General features: G+C 37.9%; 1 protein-coding gene across 4 annotated transcripts in view; it reads left to right on the forward strand.

Moving 5' to 3' along the window:
- Positions 1-15,000, forward strand: part of LOC144974779 (uncharacterized) — a 47,348-nt gene that overhangs the window by 2,264 nt on the left and 30,084 nt on the right. For all 4 annotated transcript variants that reach the window (XM_078918028.1, XM_078918029.1, XM_078918030.1 and 1 more), the window contains exons 2-7: positions 5,131-5,335; positions 7,580-7,796; positions 10,858-10,978; positions 11,466-11,634; positions 12,978-13,124; positions 14,337-14,571. In XM_078918028.1, the coding sequence (XP_078774154.1) occupies positions 5,132-5,335; positions 7,580-7,796; positions 10,858-10,978; positions 11,466-11,634; positions 12,978-13,124; positions 14,337-14,571 (1,093 nt within the window). In that variant the 5' untranslated portion in view covers position 5,131. The remainder of the gene's footprint in view (positions 1-5,130; positions 5,336-7,579; positions 7,797-10,857; positions 10,979-11,465; positions 11,635-12,977; positions 13,125-14,336; positions 14,572-15,000) is intronic.

The raw sequence follows: 15,000 nt of genomic DNA on the forward strand, positions 1-15,000 counted from the left end.
GTAGTAGTAGTAGTAGTAGTAGTAGTAGTAGTAGTAGTCGTAATGGATATACTCGAAAACCCACGCAAAATACAGTCTATAACACCAATGTTTAATCAGTCCCGTGACTGCGTTCGGTTATCAGACCTGCTTAGATGTAGGTGTAGTCCATTGGATTCACGTCAGGACTCATAAGAGGCCATTTATCTTTTTTTTTTTAACTTGAGCTTTTATATAGAGCAATATCCACTAAACGTGCTCAAAGCGCTTTATAAAGGATCACTGACCAGCAGCAAACGTGACATGAACAATGAGACATGAAGCCTGTTAGGACCTTCACTAAACGAGCTCAATGGGCTTTACGGGGTGTACAAGCCAACATCAAAACATAATATGTAAGACGAGACATGATGTCTCTTGGGCGATATTAGAATGTTGTTTTCCTACTTACAGAGAAAATGCTGTTAATGGTCAGGTCAGGTACATATTTTACACCTGCAAAAGTGAGAGAATGTGTGTAAATGGCTTTTTCCAAGGACTCAACAATGCGCCGATAAGGGCGGGACTTGAACCCAGGACCTTCCGATCCAAAAATGAGTGTCATACCCCAAAACGACATAACCGTACATGTAACGTGTAGGACAAAACATAACGCTTGTTAGGCGCTATTACCATTTTTTGACAGAGATAACGTCACTGATAAGAAAAGGCTGTAATTACCATTCGGCCCATGGAGTTTATCCCGGTTTCTATAGCGTGAAACAGACAATATCGATTCTTTTGCTATCCTTTGGATAGCAGGCTAGTCTATCGCTAAGTACTTTCCCTCGAGATCAAACAGACCCAGCTACCCATAGCTGCTGGGTGGGCAGGGGCTTCAGAAAAAGTCTCGACTGAACACGGAATCGAACTTGGTCCCTTTGCGTGTGAAGCAAGTGCTCTACAAACTGAGCTGTCGAACCCCCCATATGACTGTAACACACCTAGCTTTAAAGGGGACTGTGTATCTGGCTATGTGGTCTAGCGGTAAGGCACTCACCTTCGGATCGGAAGATCTTGTGTTGAGTCCTTGGAAAAAGGCTCTTTACCCACATTCTCTCACCGCACTCAATTGTAAAATAAAAAGGTACCTGGCCGTGAACAGCGTAGATTCTGTCGGAAAAAAATTGCAATATCGCTCAACATGCGTCATGTCTTGCCCTACACGTTAAGTGTTTCTTGTGGCATTGAGAAGGTTTTGTGGATTTCACGTTGTATAAAAGCTCAAATTTTCTTTTTTTGAAAAAAGTGTGGAGCGGGCACTGGTATCAATGATAATGAGAAAAACAGGGTATGGAGAAATGTCAGATGAAAACAGCGAATAGAAAGTCACGGGGTCAGTGAGAAAAAAACAGGGTATGGAGAAGTACCAGATGAAAACAGAGAACAGAAAGTCACGGGGTCAGTGAGAAACACAGGGTATGGAGAAGTACCATATGAAAACAGAGAATAGAAAGTCACGGGGTCAGTGAGAAACACAGGGTATGGAGAAGTACCAGATGAAAACAGACGGAGTTGTATTAGTACGGTCGTGGGTTCGAGTTCCCATCGCCGTCAAGTTTTTATTCTCTGTTTTCATCTGGCACTTCTCAATACCCTACATTTCTCACTGACCCCGTAACTTTGTATTCTCTGTTTTCATCTGGCACTTCTCAATATCCTACATTTCTCACTGACCCCGTAACTTTGTATTCTCTGTTTTCATCTGGGAATTCTCTATACCATATTTTTTCTCACTGACCCCGTGACTTTTTATTCTCTGTTTTCATCTGGGAATTCTCCATACCATATTTTTTTCTCACTGACCCCGTGACTTTTTATTCTGTTATCATCGGGCACTTCTCCATACCTCTATATTTCTCATCAAGTTTTCTTGTTCTGCTTTTGTAGAGTGAAAGATGCTACCTGATCGAGTCGTTTCTTTATATTTTGTGTAGTAATTTGTATTTTAAAATAATGTGGTTTTCCGAACGTAGGTATAAAACTACGAGGCAAATGACATGAATAACATAACATTCCGATCCAACAGACATTATGTTTATTATATTGTCGTCGCAATCTGATTATATTTTCATATTCAAGTACAGTATTCAAAGGAACATTTCATAGATATATCTTATTCACAATTACAACTGTGTATACTGTTATTATTATTCAATGTCAAAATTATTTTTTACGCATGACCTACCGACAGCAACACCACAGTAGACGACACAACAAACCTTTCATGGAGCCAGTAAACTGCCGTGTTCTGGAAAAATATGTCAATAAAAAATTTGGCCAGAAAACTCGTCCTTCAAATGTAAATATCGATGGATTTTAAATAACCCTCAACTTTGAAAAAAAAACTCTGAAAAATTGGTCCTGTCGAAGTCCCGGGTTTGAGAGATATTACTAAGATGAAGGGTCATTTAAATCGATCGATATTTGAAGGACTAGTTTTCTGGCCGAATTCTAAAATTCTTGGTTTTCCAGCGTAGGTGCACCAGTTAAACTGGCTAAATAAGAAATGGACACAGTTGGGGGCAGGCACTGATATATGTGACCAGTCGTCTCAAAACGGTGGTATGTCGGGATGAACTGGTGGGCCCCTAAAAGAGAATTTATCAATAATATAATGATGAATACGAACCTCCAGTGTATTTTTAAAATATGTGCGGCTATGTGGTCTAGTGGTATGGCACTCGCTTTCGGATCGTAAAGTCCTGGGTTCGAGGCCTCGCTCTGAGTGGCATATAGTTGAGTCCTTGGAAAAGCCTCTTTACTCACATTCTCTCACCGTACTCAGGTGTAAAATGAGTACCTGGCCGTTAACAGCTTTGTTTGCCCCTGTCAGAAAAAGATTGTAATATCGCCTAACAGGCGTCATGGTCTTGTTCTACTTGTTACGTGTTGCCGTTGGTCAGGGACCCTTTGTAAAGTACTTTGAACATGTTTAGTGGATATTGCGCTATATAAAAGGTCAAGTATTTTTTTGTTTTATTTTTTATACAATAAATAGCATTTTGTTCTCCGCCATAAGATAAAGAAACGAACCCCATGGTACAGGCTTGGTGTGTTATGACTTGCATTTCCATCACACTGGTCATCCCGACTTAATACCGCTTGGAGACGAAGGGGCACCTATGATCGTGATATAAATAGTTCGAAGATGACGTAACTCAGTTCATTGTTATTGTTTTTTGCCATCCTCGTTTATGAGTAATGCTCTTAGCCAAGCGCATACTATCTATAGAAACCTGAAAATTACCATCCTCTGGGGAAAAAATATATTTCTAAACATTTGGCCAGAAAACTCGTCCTTCAAATATCGATCGATTTAAATGACCCTTCATCTTGGCAAAAACTTCGCGAAGTCCCAAGTTGAGAGTTTTTGCCAAGATGAATTGTCATTTAAATCGATCGATATTTGAAGGACGAATTTTCTGGACAACTGTTTAAATATGGGTTTTTCCAGAAGAGTATGGCTGAAAAGGTGCCAATGACATATGATTTGCCTCCAGGCAGTTGTGTTGATGTTTTGATATGTTTTTTAGTTTCTTGTATTTTTTTGTTCTCTGTCGTGCGCTGTGTCAAACAATCCTTTTCAAATCTCGAGACTCTATTTAAGATATGATAAAGGAATGAATAACTACACACTTCGTGAGACTGGAATAATATGGGTTTATTTACTTCACACAAATTATTAAGTGAAATGAATTGGATCGTGGCTACGATTGGATACACAAAAACCTACGTGCAGCTATAATATGGTCTTATCGACGTGTACATATATGCAGCTCTGACATCCGAACCTACTTATGACCCTCGTTAAGTTAAACATTGTTGTAATGGACAATATTTTGCGGCATTTTTTTTTTTTTTTTTTTGAGATTTCCATTACAACAATGAGCCCGTGAGGAATTGGGTTATCAAGACCTGTAAAGAAGTGCACGTCGGGTTTTATGATATGACACTCGCCTTCGGATCAGAAGGTCCAAGTTTCTCTGAGCGGAGCATAGTTATATCCTTGGAAAAGACTCTTTAACTCACATTTTCTCACCGTATCAGGTGTAAAACGAGTACCGTGTTAAAAGCGTTGTCTCTGTAGAAAATAAAATGCACTTTCGCTTAACAGACGTCACGTCTTGTCTGACATGTTTAAGTGTTGTTGTTGGCTTGGGACACCTTGTAACGCGCCTTGGGCACTTTAATAGATATTGCTGTTTTTAAATATATGTTCTAGTTTTAAAAATCTTTTGTACTGTTTTCAATGTCAAACTATTGGGTTACGCATAACTGACAGGTGCAATGCCAAAGCCTTCATAAAGATGGCAGACACGAAGTGAAGAGATAGATTACACAACAAAAATATTCTATTTATTTATTTATACCAGCAGCTGTGTTAAAGAATGGAGTAACACACGCCCACGTTTACACATCTAAGAACGGTACCTTATTCACCTTGTAGCATTACAAATAATGTACCTTACTTACTTCTAAATAACAACGTGAAATTGAATGTAAGCTTAAATTTGATATACGAAAAACAGATAATATTGACTTTTCGGGTTTCCCCTTTATCAGGATGAATGAAACACTACAGACGAATGATATAATGTAATAGTGGCGTTGTTAAAGGTTTATTCATCTTAACAACGCCACTGCCACATTATCTCATTCGTCAATAGTGTTTCATTCATCCTGTTTTGTTGATAAAGGGGAAACCCGGAACGTCCACATTATCTGTTGGAAATGACCTTTTACTCATATTCTCTCACCTTACTCCGGTGTGAAATGAGTACCTTGCCGTTGACAGCGTTGTCTTCGCCGGGAAAACAATTGGAAAAATTGGCCTACAGGCGTCGTGTATCGTCTTATAATATGTTAAGATTTACTGTTGGCTAAGGGACTCCTTATAAAGCGCTTTGAGTACGTTTAGTGGATATTGTTCTCTCTCTCTCTCTCTTTCTCTCTCTCTCTCTCTCTCTCTCTCTCTATATATATATATGTGTGTGTGTGTGTGTGTGTGTTACAGTCCAAGTTAATAGCCCATATCACGATATTCGCAGTATAATCAGACTCCATAACATTCACATAAAAAATAAATATGATAATATCCATCTCCCACAGAATGCCAGCCAAGGGCATACACAACCCGGCTCAGCTGTCGGACCCCAATGAGTACGATGACCTGATGACGATGTCTCCGATGAGCATCTTGGAGATTCAGAAGAAGCTAGGGGTCGTGGACAACGGATTCCGGGATAAGGACGACATGGTCCAACGTATCATTCTCACAAAGAGGAAGGAAAAGAAAGTCTCTCACAATCCATTTGTAAGTATAATAATATAATAATATAATAATATATACTTTATTCATCCCAAAAAAAAAATGGAAATTCGTTTACAGACGTGGCATGCATAAAAATGTATAAACGTAAAGTTGAGAATCTATGGCGACAATGTATACATATATATGTGCAAATGTAAATGTATATGCGGTGGGAAGAAGAAAAAATACAAACGGAAAGAAAATCGTTATTTATTTCTTCGAGATTCGAGCAGCAACATTTCAATTTTTTCACTTCAGTAAATTTATAATAATTGTATCTTAATCTATCTACTATAAAAAACGAGATGCATCGATGGTTGTGGCATTGCAACCCATCATACAGCTTTGCAAGTATTATAAATATTTCGATAAACATTCCATTTGTTGAAAGATGATATCGTTGGTGACTAATAAATTGACAATGATAAAAATTAGGTGAAAAATATTACAAATTATTTCAACCTTTATTGTGTTGCAAGTAGCCTGTAGTCTTAACTTAACAACAATGTATCACAATACAATTCTTCTTCTTCTTCTTCTTCTTCTTCTTCTTCTTCTTCTTCTTCTTCTTCTTCTTCTTCTTCTTCTTCTTCTTCTTCTTCTTCTTCTTTTCTTCTTCTTCTTCTTCTTTTCTTCTTCTTCTTCTTTCTTCTTCTTCTTTCTTCTTCTTCTTCTTCTTCTTCTTCTTCTTCTCTTCTTCTTCTTCTTCTTCTTCTTCTTCTTCTTCTCTTCTTCTTCTCTTCTTTCTTCTCTTCTTTCTTCTCTTCTTCTTCTTCTTTCTTCTTCTTCTTCTTCTTCTCTCTTCTTCTTCTTCTTCTTCTTCTTCTCTTCTTCTTCTCTTCTTCTTCTTCTTCTTCTTTCTTCTTCTTCTCTTCTTTCTTCTTCTTCTTCTTCTTCTCTTCTCTTCTTCTTCTTCTTCTTCTTCTTCTTCTCTTCTTCTTCTTCTTCTTCTTCTTCTTCTTCTTTTCTTCTTCTTCTTCTTCTTCTTCTTCTTCTTCTTCTTCTTCTTCTTCTTCTTCTTCTTCTTCTTCTTTTCTTCTTCTTCTTCTTCTTCTTCTTCTTTTCTTCTTCTTCTTCTTCTTCTTCTTTCTTCTTCTTTTCTTCTTCTTCTTCTTCTTCTTCTTCTTCTTCTTCTTCTTCTTCTTCTTCTTCTTCTTTCTTCTTTCTTCTTCTTCTTCTTCTTCTTCTTCTTCTTCTTCTTCTTCTTTCTTCTTTCTTCTTTTCTTCTTCTTCTTCTTCTTCTTCTTCTTCTTCTTCTTCTTTCTTCTTTTCTTCTTCTTTTTTCTTCTTTTCTTCTTCTTCTTCTTCTCTTCTCTCTTCTTCTTCTTCTTCTTCTTCTTCTCTTCCTCTTCTTCTTCTTCTTCTTCTTCTTCTTCTTCTCTTCTTCTTCTCTCTTCTTCTCTTCTCTTCTTTTCTAACTAACTCTTCCTGAATTTAATTGTAGGTGAGAAAAGTGTAGAATCGCCGTCATTATGGAAATATGAATCATGATAAAATTCGAATGTCTTCACGTTCCAGCATGTTCTTAAAATAGTAGTGAAATATTTTGTTTGTGTTGACTTTAAAGAACTCTTTGATCTCATAACTATAGACATCATGTGCAAGACTTCCTCTTGATTCACTTGTAATTACATACTTGGAGTATCGACAAGGGTATTATTATGCCCTTATTATCTTTTTGTCTTGTCTATAGTTGTCTTCGAACTTGCTTTCATTTTGAATACAACGGGAAGCATGATCTATTCTTGAGGGAATCCATCGTGGGAAGAAAAAATGTTTTGTATTTCCTCACCCACGCACATACCATTTTGTTTTTTAGTTCCTCCTTTAGTTGATAGAAAAATTATTACTCTCTCTCCCGACCCCCCCATCCCTCTCTCTCACTCTCTCTCTCTCTCTCTCTCTCTCTCTCTCTCTCTCCCTCTCCCTCTCTGTCTATATATATATATATATATATATATATCTTTCTCTCTCTTTCTCTCTCTCTCTCTCTCTCTCTCTCTCTCTCTCTCTCTCTCTCTCTCTCGATATCTATGTATTTATCTCTTCTGCTTGCTTTTTCGTTCATTCTCTTTCTCTATCTATAAATCTTTTTGTTTGTCTGTATGTCTAACTATCTATCTGTCTCTCTATCAATATATCTATCCATCTTTTTCTGCACGGGTTGCAGTTTACTAAAAAAAACATGTAAAATGTACAATTTAAATTTTCTTTGTTGGTTTGTTTGTCCCAAATGATTTCGAACAGGAAAAATTTGCAGAGGGCAAATCGGACACCAAATCCAAGAGCAATCTGTTGATAGACATCCTTCAGATGTTACAAAACGCCCTGAACAAGATCCCTACTGGGCCGTTGTCAGGGGTCTTGTTGCTGGAGCGGCTCCTGGCCCATGACAATCTGCTGGAGGAAATCCAGGCTCGAATCAAAGCCCTGGAGGAGCGGGAACCACTTATCATTATGGCTGGTAAACAAAATATATATAACGAGTTTTCATATAGTGCAATATCCACGAAAACGTACCCAAAGCGTTTCACAAAGGGGTCCTTAGACAACAGCAACGCTTAACATGTAGGAGGGGACATGGCGCTTGTTTGGCGGTGTTACAAAATTTTACAATTTTTCGGACAGACCCAACGCTGTTAAGGGCCGGGTACTCATTTTACACATGAGTGCGGTGAGAGAGTGTGAGTAAATAGTGTTTTCCAAGGACTCAACAATGCACCATTTAGAGCGGGGCTTGAACCCGTAATATTCCGATCCGAAGGCGAGTGTCATACTACTCGACCACATAGACGCTGGTAACATGCAGTTGCTTTTTGTTGTTGTTGTTGTTGCTGTTGGTGATGGTGATTGTGATGCTGTTGGTGACTGTGATTAATCACTATCTTTATTGTTATTATAATTATCATCATCATCATCATCATCATCATCATCATCATCATCATCATCATCATCATCATCATCATCATCATCATCATCACCAACACCATTAATGTTATTATCTTATCATAATCGGTGTTATTTTTACCTCTACTTCTCTCCTATTTCAACTATAAAAATCACCACCGCAAGTCTGCTACTATTTTTACCGCCACAATTTACTACTATCATTATTGGTACTGCTGTGAGGTTTTTTAAATATTATTCTTAATCCTGATATCATCATCATTATTATTTTTTTCATCATATTTATCATCATCACTATCATTATCTTCTTCACCATCAATATCGCCGTTATCATCATCGTCAGCATTACTTGAGCTTGAAATTACGGAGTTATAGTTATACGCCGAAGCTCGCCGACCGATCGACTTGCCCAACACGTGACCATTTTTTTTCTCGCGTCCTCTCGTCTAATCTCGTCACTCCGGAATAGAAAGAGGAGGCGGAGCTCATATGATATAACGCAATGAAAGTTCTGTCCGATGACGGGTGGGGGGATATCAGGGTTGCCAGTTTGGCATTTTAAATGCCAGATTCCAAAAATCTTGCATTTTTGAAAACCGTTTGGCATTAGAAAAATCATTTGGCATTTGGCATTTTCATTTGGCATTTTCTTTTCTTGTATATTATACTTCAAATGACACCTTTTCTTAATTATTTCTAAACGCGTAAAAACAAACATCTTCACATTTCTTTTCATTCTTAAAATCCAACCGTGGTGTAGTGGTTTAGCACTCCACTTAGTAGTCAGTAGGTAAATAATTACCCCAACAGGAAATTTAGTATAATTCAAAAAAAAAAAAAAAAAAAAAAAAAAAAAAAAAATAAAATAAAAGAAAAAGAAAAGAAAACACGCAAGCCACCAGGATATGATAGTAAATTGTCTATCAAAAGTGAGTAGTTTTCTTAGTGGGGGTGGGAGTCAACAGACTTTGGCATCTTTTTGAGTGTTTTGGCATTTTTTGAGTCTTCCCCTGGCATTTTGTTGAAAAATAATCTGGCAACCCTGGGGGATATCACCTCTCCAAAACTTACCTTATTATTATATGAGATCTTGAGATTCTTATCCAATCATCGATTGCTCATTTGACAGTTCGCTTGTGAACAGTTAGGAGATCATCTCTTGATTTATGGGCAGGCGGCTCTGCGTAAAGGCGGTGAGTGCTGTATACATCAAAGAGTACCGCTGACCGATGGGTAAATAGTGGTTGTGTAACCCAAAAGCCCTGCTGTCTCGTCTGCAAGGTCTTGTATGTAATAGTTGCGTCACCGTCTCAACGCTCAGGAATTAATTAGTGAGGTAGGACTCTCAGCATATATATATATATATATATATATATATATATATATATATATATATATATATATATATATATATATAAAACAAACAGCGCTTTTGAATCACACGAGATACATCAGTGTGCTCGTCGCATTGAGAATTGAAAAATGAGATGTAAATCAAGAAAATCGACCGGAAAATAAAGAAACTATCATTAAATTTTTAAAAATTGAGCAATATTTTTTCAAAATCAATCTACTAGAAAAATGTTATATTTCTAAACCTATTTTTGTGAAACAAAGATAAATGTTCTCCTTTTTGCAAGCTGATTCAAACAATGTGGTTTTCAAATTTATCGTATACGTAATCATTTGGAAGCTACAGAGAAAGATGTTTTTGTGTAATCCCTTTCACACACACACACACGCGCGCGCACGCACACACACACACACACACACACACACACAAACATATACAAACAATACACAAACAATACACATCCCTGGTCATATATTGCCTATATTATTAATGTTAATATATACATCCCATGCTGATTGTCACTACCACCCCCCCCCCACACCCCCCAACCATTTCCACCATCCAAGTACCAGCGGCCTTTTCTCTTTGATTACGTATCATGGTCTACCCGAAGCCCAACACCTCGATCGTTTGTAGGTCAACCCCCCCCCCCCCTCCCCCCACCTTCCCCCGTAATCAATTTATAATTTTCTCTCTGTATAGAGCGCCACATGCACAATTATATACTATTGAATGACACTGACCTTGCCCCTCCCCTAACACAAGCAACAGCAACCCAAGCTATCCTCTATCACGTGACCTTAGATCCGATGCTGCATACCGCTTGACAGTCTTCACTATCCAGATCTCGTTCATGGTCACGTGAGAAGGCTATATCCGTTCGGGTTCGGCGTTCGGCGTCTCGTTCGGCCTGATTTCGTTAAAAGCCTATTAACCCTCTCCTTCCCACCCATAGGAAAATCGTCACATTCGTTATGATGTAACCGACAATTTTCTCATTCTGATTTTTCATGTACATCACGAAAATTAAAGAAATTCTTTGATTACAGCTATAAATACTAAACACTGTGTTGTAGAGCTCACTTGTTACTTTTTTTAAAAGTCTATTTTTTTTTTGCTGGGGGGTGTGAATTTTCGGGGGGGATTCTAAAAATAGCTGGTAAGGAGAGAGTTAAAAAAATATTTTTTTAAAAATTGAGCTTTTATATAGAACATTATCCACTAAACGTGCTCAAAGCGCTTAACAATCTTGATTTCACCCCAGGTGAGACCAATGGAGGAAAGAGTACTTTCATGAACCTGATTCTGGGGGAAACGATTCTTCCCACCGATGTAGTCCACTGCACCGTTGCCATCACCAAAATCAAATATTCACAAACATACAGGTGAGAAATTCAACGATATGTGTAACCCACCGTCGCAAGACTGTCTGATGTCGGCTGATTGATTGATTGATTGATGAATTGGTTGAATGATTGGTTGACTGATTGATTGATTGATTGATTGAATGATTGATTGATTAATTGGTAAATTTCGTTGGTTGATTGATCGATTGAATGACTGATTCATTCATTAAGTAATTGATTTATTAATTGTTTAATTGATTGGTTAATTGATTGATTTGTTTATTGATTGATTGCTTGATTGATTGATTGATTTGTTTATTGATTGATTGCTTGATTGATTGTTTGATTGATTTGTTTATTGATTGGTTGATTGATTGATTTGTTTATTGATTGGTTGATTGATTTATTTGTTTATTGATTCATTGATTTATTGATCATCTGATGGATTGACTGACAAAAATGGATGATTTCTTATTCTTATTCGAATTCGTATTCAACACGCTTAACTTTGTTCTCTATTCCACAGCATCGAAACCCTAGACCACTCAGGGAATGTCGAAACGTATCCATGTCAGGGAACCCAAGACGCCTACGATAAACTCAAAGGATTCGTAGCTCAGGAGGATCAGAAATCTAGATTGAAAGGAACCCAATACAAAGAAATTACATTGAGAATGCCAGCAACAATCTTAAAGGTATGTTAATAATAGTAATAATAATGATATATTATCTTTATTGTCCTCAAAATAGTGGCAATTTGTCATTTGATTACACATTTATAACAATACAATATATTGACGTAAGCACACTCACACATATGCACACTAGTAACATCGTCACCGTTATCGTCATCATCATCATCATCATCATCATCATCATCATCATCATCATCATCATCATCATCACTACAACCTACCTAATATTTCCGTTACATTCATTCCCTTTCACCATTACCCTATACCACCATCACCATCCTCATCATACTCCAAAAACTAGAGGTGGCTAAATGAGCCAATAAAATTGACAGTAGGATGAAGGCAGTAAATGTAACTCATATATTATATGGGAACGACACAAAACTTGAAAAGGTCAAAGCCGAAACGTCGTTTGCTTTGTGTTGTTCCCTTATATATGAGTCACCTTTACTCCCTTTATCTTTGTCTCCATAAATGTATGTTGTATGGTGTTTCAATAATAAACTTTGATGAAATTGAAAACAATAATGAACTGAAGAAATACGGAAGAGAGGGAGAGAGAGAGAGAGAGAGAGAGAGAGAGAGAGAGAGAGAGAGAGAAAGAGAGGGGGGGGGGGTACAAAAAAATTATTATTTTCTTTTAATGGAAGCTTCAATTTAATCTATAAAGACAAAATGAAACGCATGCTTGAGGAAGGGGAAACCCTAAACGTCCGTCCACATCATTTGTTTTTGTAAATTATATTAAAACTTCTATTCCATTTTATTATTGCTATTTATTTTTTATTAATTTGTCTTATTGCCTTACATATATATTAAATCCAATCACAAGTTATATGTTGCTGTTCACTTGAAACCTCTTGTAAAGAAGTTTAAGCACTTTTAGTGGATATTGCCCTTTTAAATGTTCAAGTTTGTTTGTTTTTTTTTAGGGGGGGGGTTCTCTTTTTTAATTTTTTTTTTATTATACCAAATCTTTCGGTTTTTATTTTTAATAAATAAAATAAATTGAGCTTCTAAATAGTGCAATATCCACAAAACGTGCTCAACGCGCTTTACAAGGGGTCCCTGGCCAACAGCAACCCTTAACATGTATGACGTGACATGACGCCTGTTAGGCGATATTGCAATTTTTTGGACAGAGACAACGCTGTTTACGGCCAGGTACTCTTATTACACATGAGTACGGTGAGAGAATGTGAGTAAAGAGCCTTTTCCATGGACTCAACTGACTATGCGCCGACCGATCTCGAACCCAGGACCTTCCGGTCCGAAAGCGAGTGTCATACCACAAGACCACATAGCCAGACATACTTGTCATTCCTTCATATCACCATCTACAGAGTGGTGTGACCTTGGTGGACACGCCAGGCATTGGAGAGATGGACGAAATGGATGACGTCACAATGTCCTACATCAAATCCACCAGGGCTGCTGGATTTATCTACATCATCAAGTCAGACACAGCAGGGGGCGTGCAAGAAGACAGGGTAAGGAAGTCTCGGGGTTCGTTTTGCCGTCTACACATTTGTGAGGCTGGCTGGGAAAACCCGGGAAGACGCGACAAGCTTCGATTTGAGATAAGAGCCAAAATTGAAGATAAAGTGTTTCCAACAGCAACAAATCTACACCCCTGTATACATAACTCAATTTATGAAATTTGCGCATCTTTCCGGGTTTTCTCAGCCAGCCATACATTTGTCACTAATAGCTTCTAAAGGGTGTTATGTCGAGATGGGAGGGGGGTGTGAATATTCGACATTTACTTACTTACTTTCTTACTTACTTGCCTACTTACTTACTTTCTTGTTTACTTACTTACGTACTTACTTACTTACTTACTTATTACTTACTTTCTTACTTACTTATTACGTACTTACTTACATACTTACTTTTACGTACTTACTTATTTACTTACTTATTACTTGCTTACTTACTTACTTTCTTACTTATTACTTACCTACTTACATACATACTTACTTACTTTTTTATTTACTTACTTACGGACTTACTTACTTACTTTCTTACTTATTACTTACCTACTTACATACATACTTACTTACTTTTTTATTTACTTACTTACGGACTTAATTACTTACTTTCTTACTTACTTATTACTTACGTTCATACTTACTTACTATTTTATTTACGTTCTTACTTACTGACTGACTGACTGACTTATTTACATTATGCCTGTTGACATGTAGAGAGGGTTGGGGAGGGGGTGGAGTTGAATATTTACTTACTGACTTCAGCTTTTATATAGCGTAATATCCACTAAACATGCTCAAAGCGCTTTACAAGGGGTGCCTGGCCAACAGCAACACGTAACAGGGTTAGAACAAGACACGACGCCTGTTAGGCAATATTAAGTTTATTTTCGACACAAAGACAACGCTGTTAACGGCCAGGTACTCATTTTACATCTGAGTACGGTGTGAGAATGTGAGTCAAGAGCCTTTTCCAAGGACTGAATGAACTATGCGCTGAAGCAAGAGTCGTATAATATTTGTCCTTAATGTCCACAACGCCTGTTAGGCAATATTAATTTTATTTTCGACAAAGACAATGCTGTTAACGGCCAGGTACTCATTTTACATCTGAGTACGGTGTGAGAATGTGAGTCAAGAGCCTTTTCCAAGGACTGAATGAACTATGCGCTGAAGCAAGAGTCGTATAATAATTGTCTTTAATGTCCACAGCTTGTCAGTTTCCTGAAGGCCATCCAGGAAGACTTCAAGAAAGACAACGTGGAAAGCGCCATCGACCCTCGTTCCGCCATGTTCATTTGTAATCGGTGGGACGAAATCAGCAAGGAAGGGGAGGAAATCGTCAAGAAGAATGCGTTGACCAAGTTGGACATCGTTTGGCCTGGATTTCGGACAGAGCAGATGCATTTCTTCTCCAGTAAAAAGGCACAACTTCATTTTGAAGCAGGTAAACAAAAATACGAATTCTCTTAGATTCATGGGGCAGCGTGGTTCAGCGGTAAGGTCTTTGCTTCGTACCCGAAAGCTACCTAGTTCGATCACCCGCCACCGCTACGCCGTGTAGCCTTGAGCACGTCACCTTGCCCTAGCTCAATTTGCGGCGCTGCACTGCGGCTGACGCCTGGGTTATTCCTGTCTCACTTGGAGTAGACTCTAGAGACTAGAGACAAATTTCCCCTATGGGATGAATAAGGGGAATTTTATTTTTTTCTATTTATTTTATTTTTAATGTTATTTGGCAAAGATAGAGAGAAGGAGAAGCGAGAGAGAGAGGGAGAGAGAGAGAGAGAGAGAGAGAGAGAGAGAGAGAGGGAGACATAGAGAGGGAGAGAGAGAGAAGAAGGGACAGAGAGATGGAGAGACATAGAGAGAGAGA

This window comes from Berghia stephanieae, chromosome 6 (genome assembly GCF_034508935.2).
Source record: "Berghia stephanieae isolate SIO BIC M18660-M18661 chromosome 6, UCSD_Bste_1.3, whole genome shotgun sequence".
Classification (NCBI taxonomy): domain Eukaryota; kingdom Metazoa; phylum Mollusca; class Gastropoda; order Nudibranchia; family Aeolidiidae; genus Berghia; species Berghia stephanieae.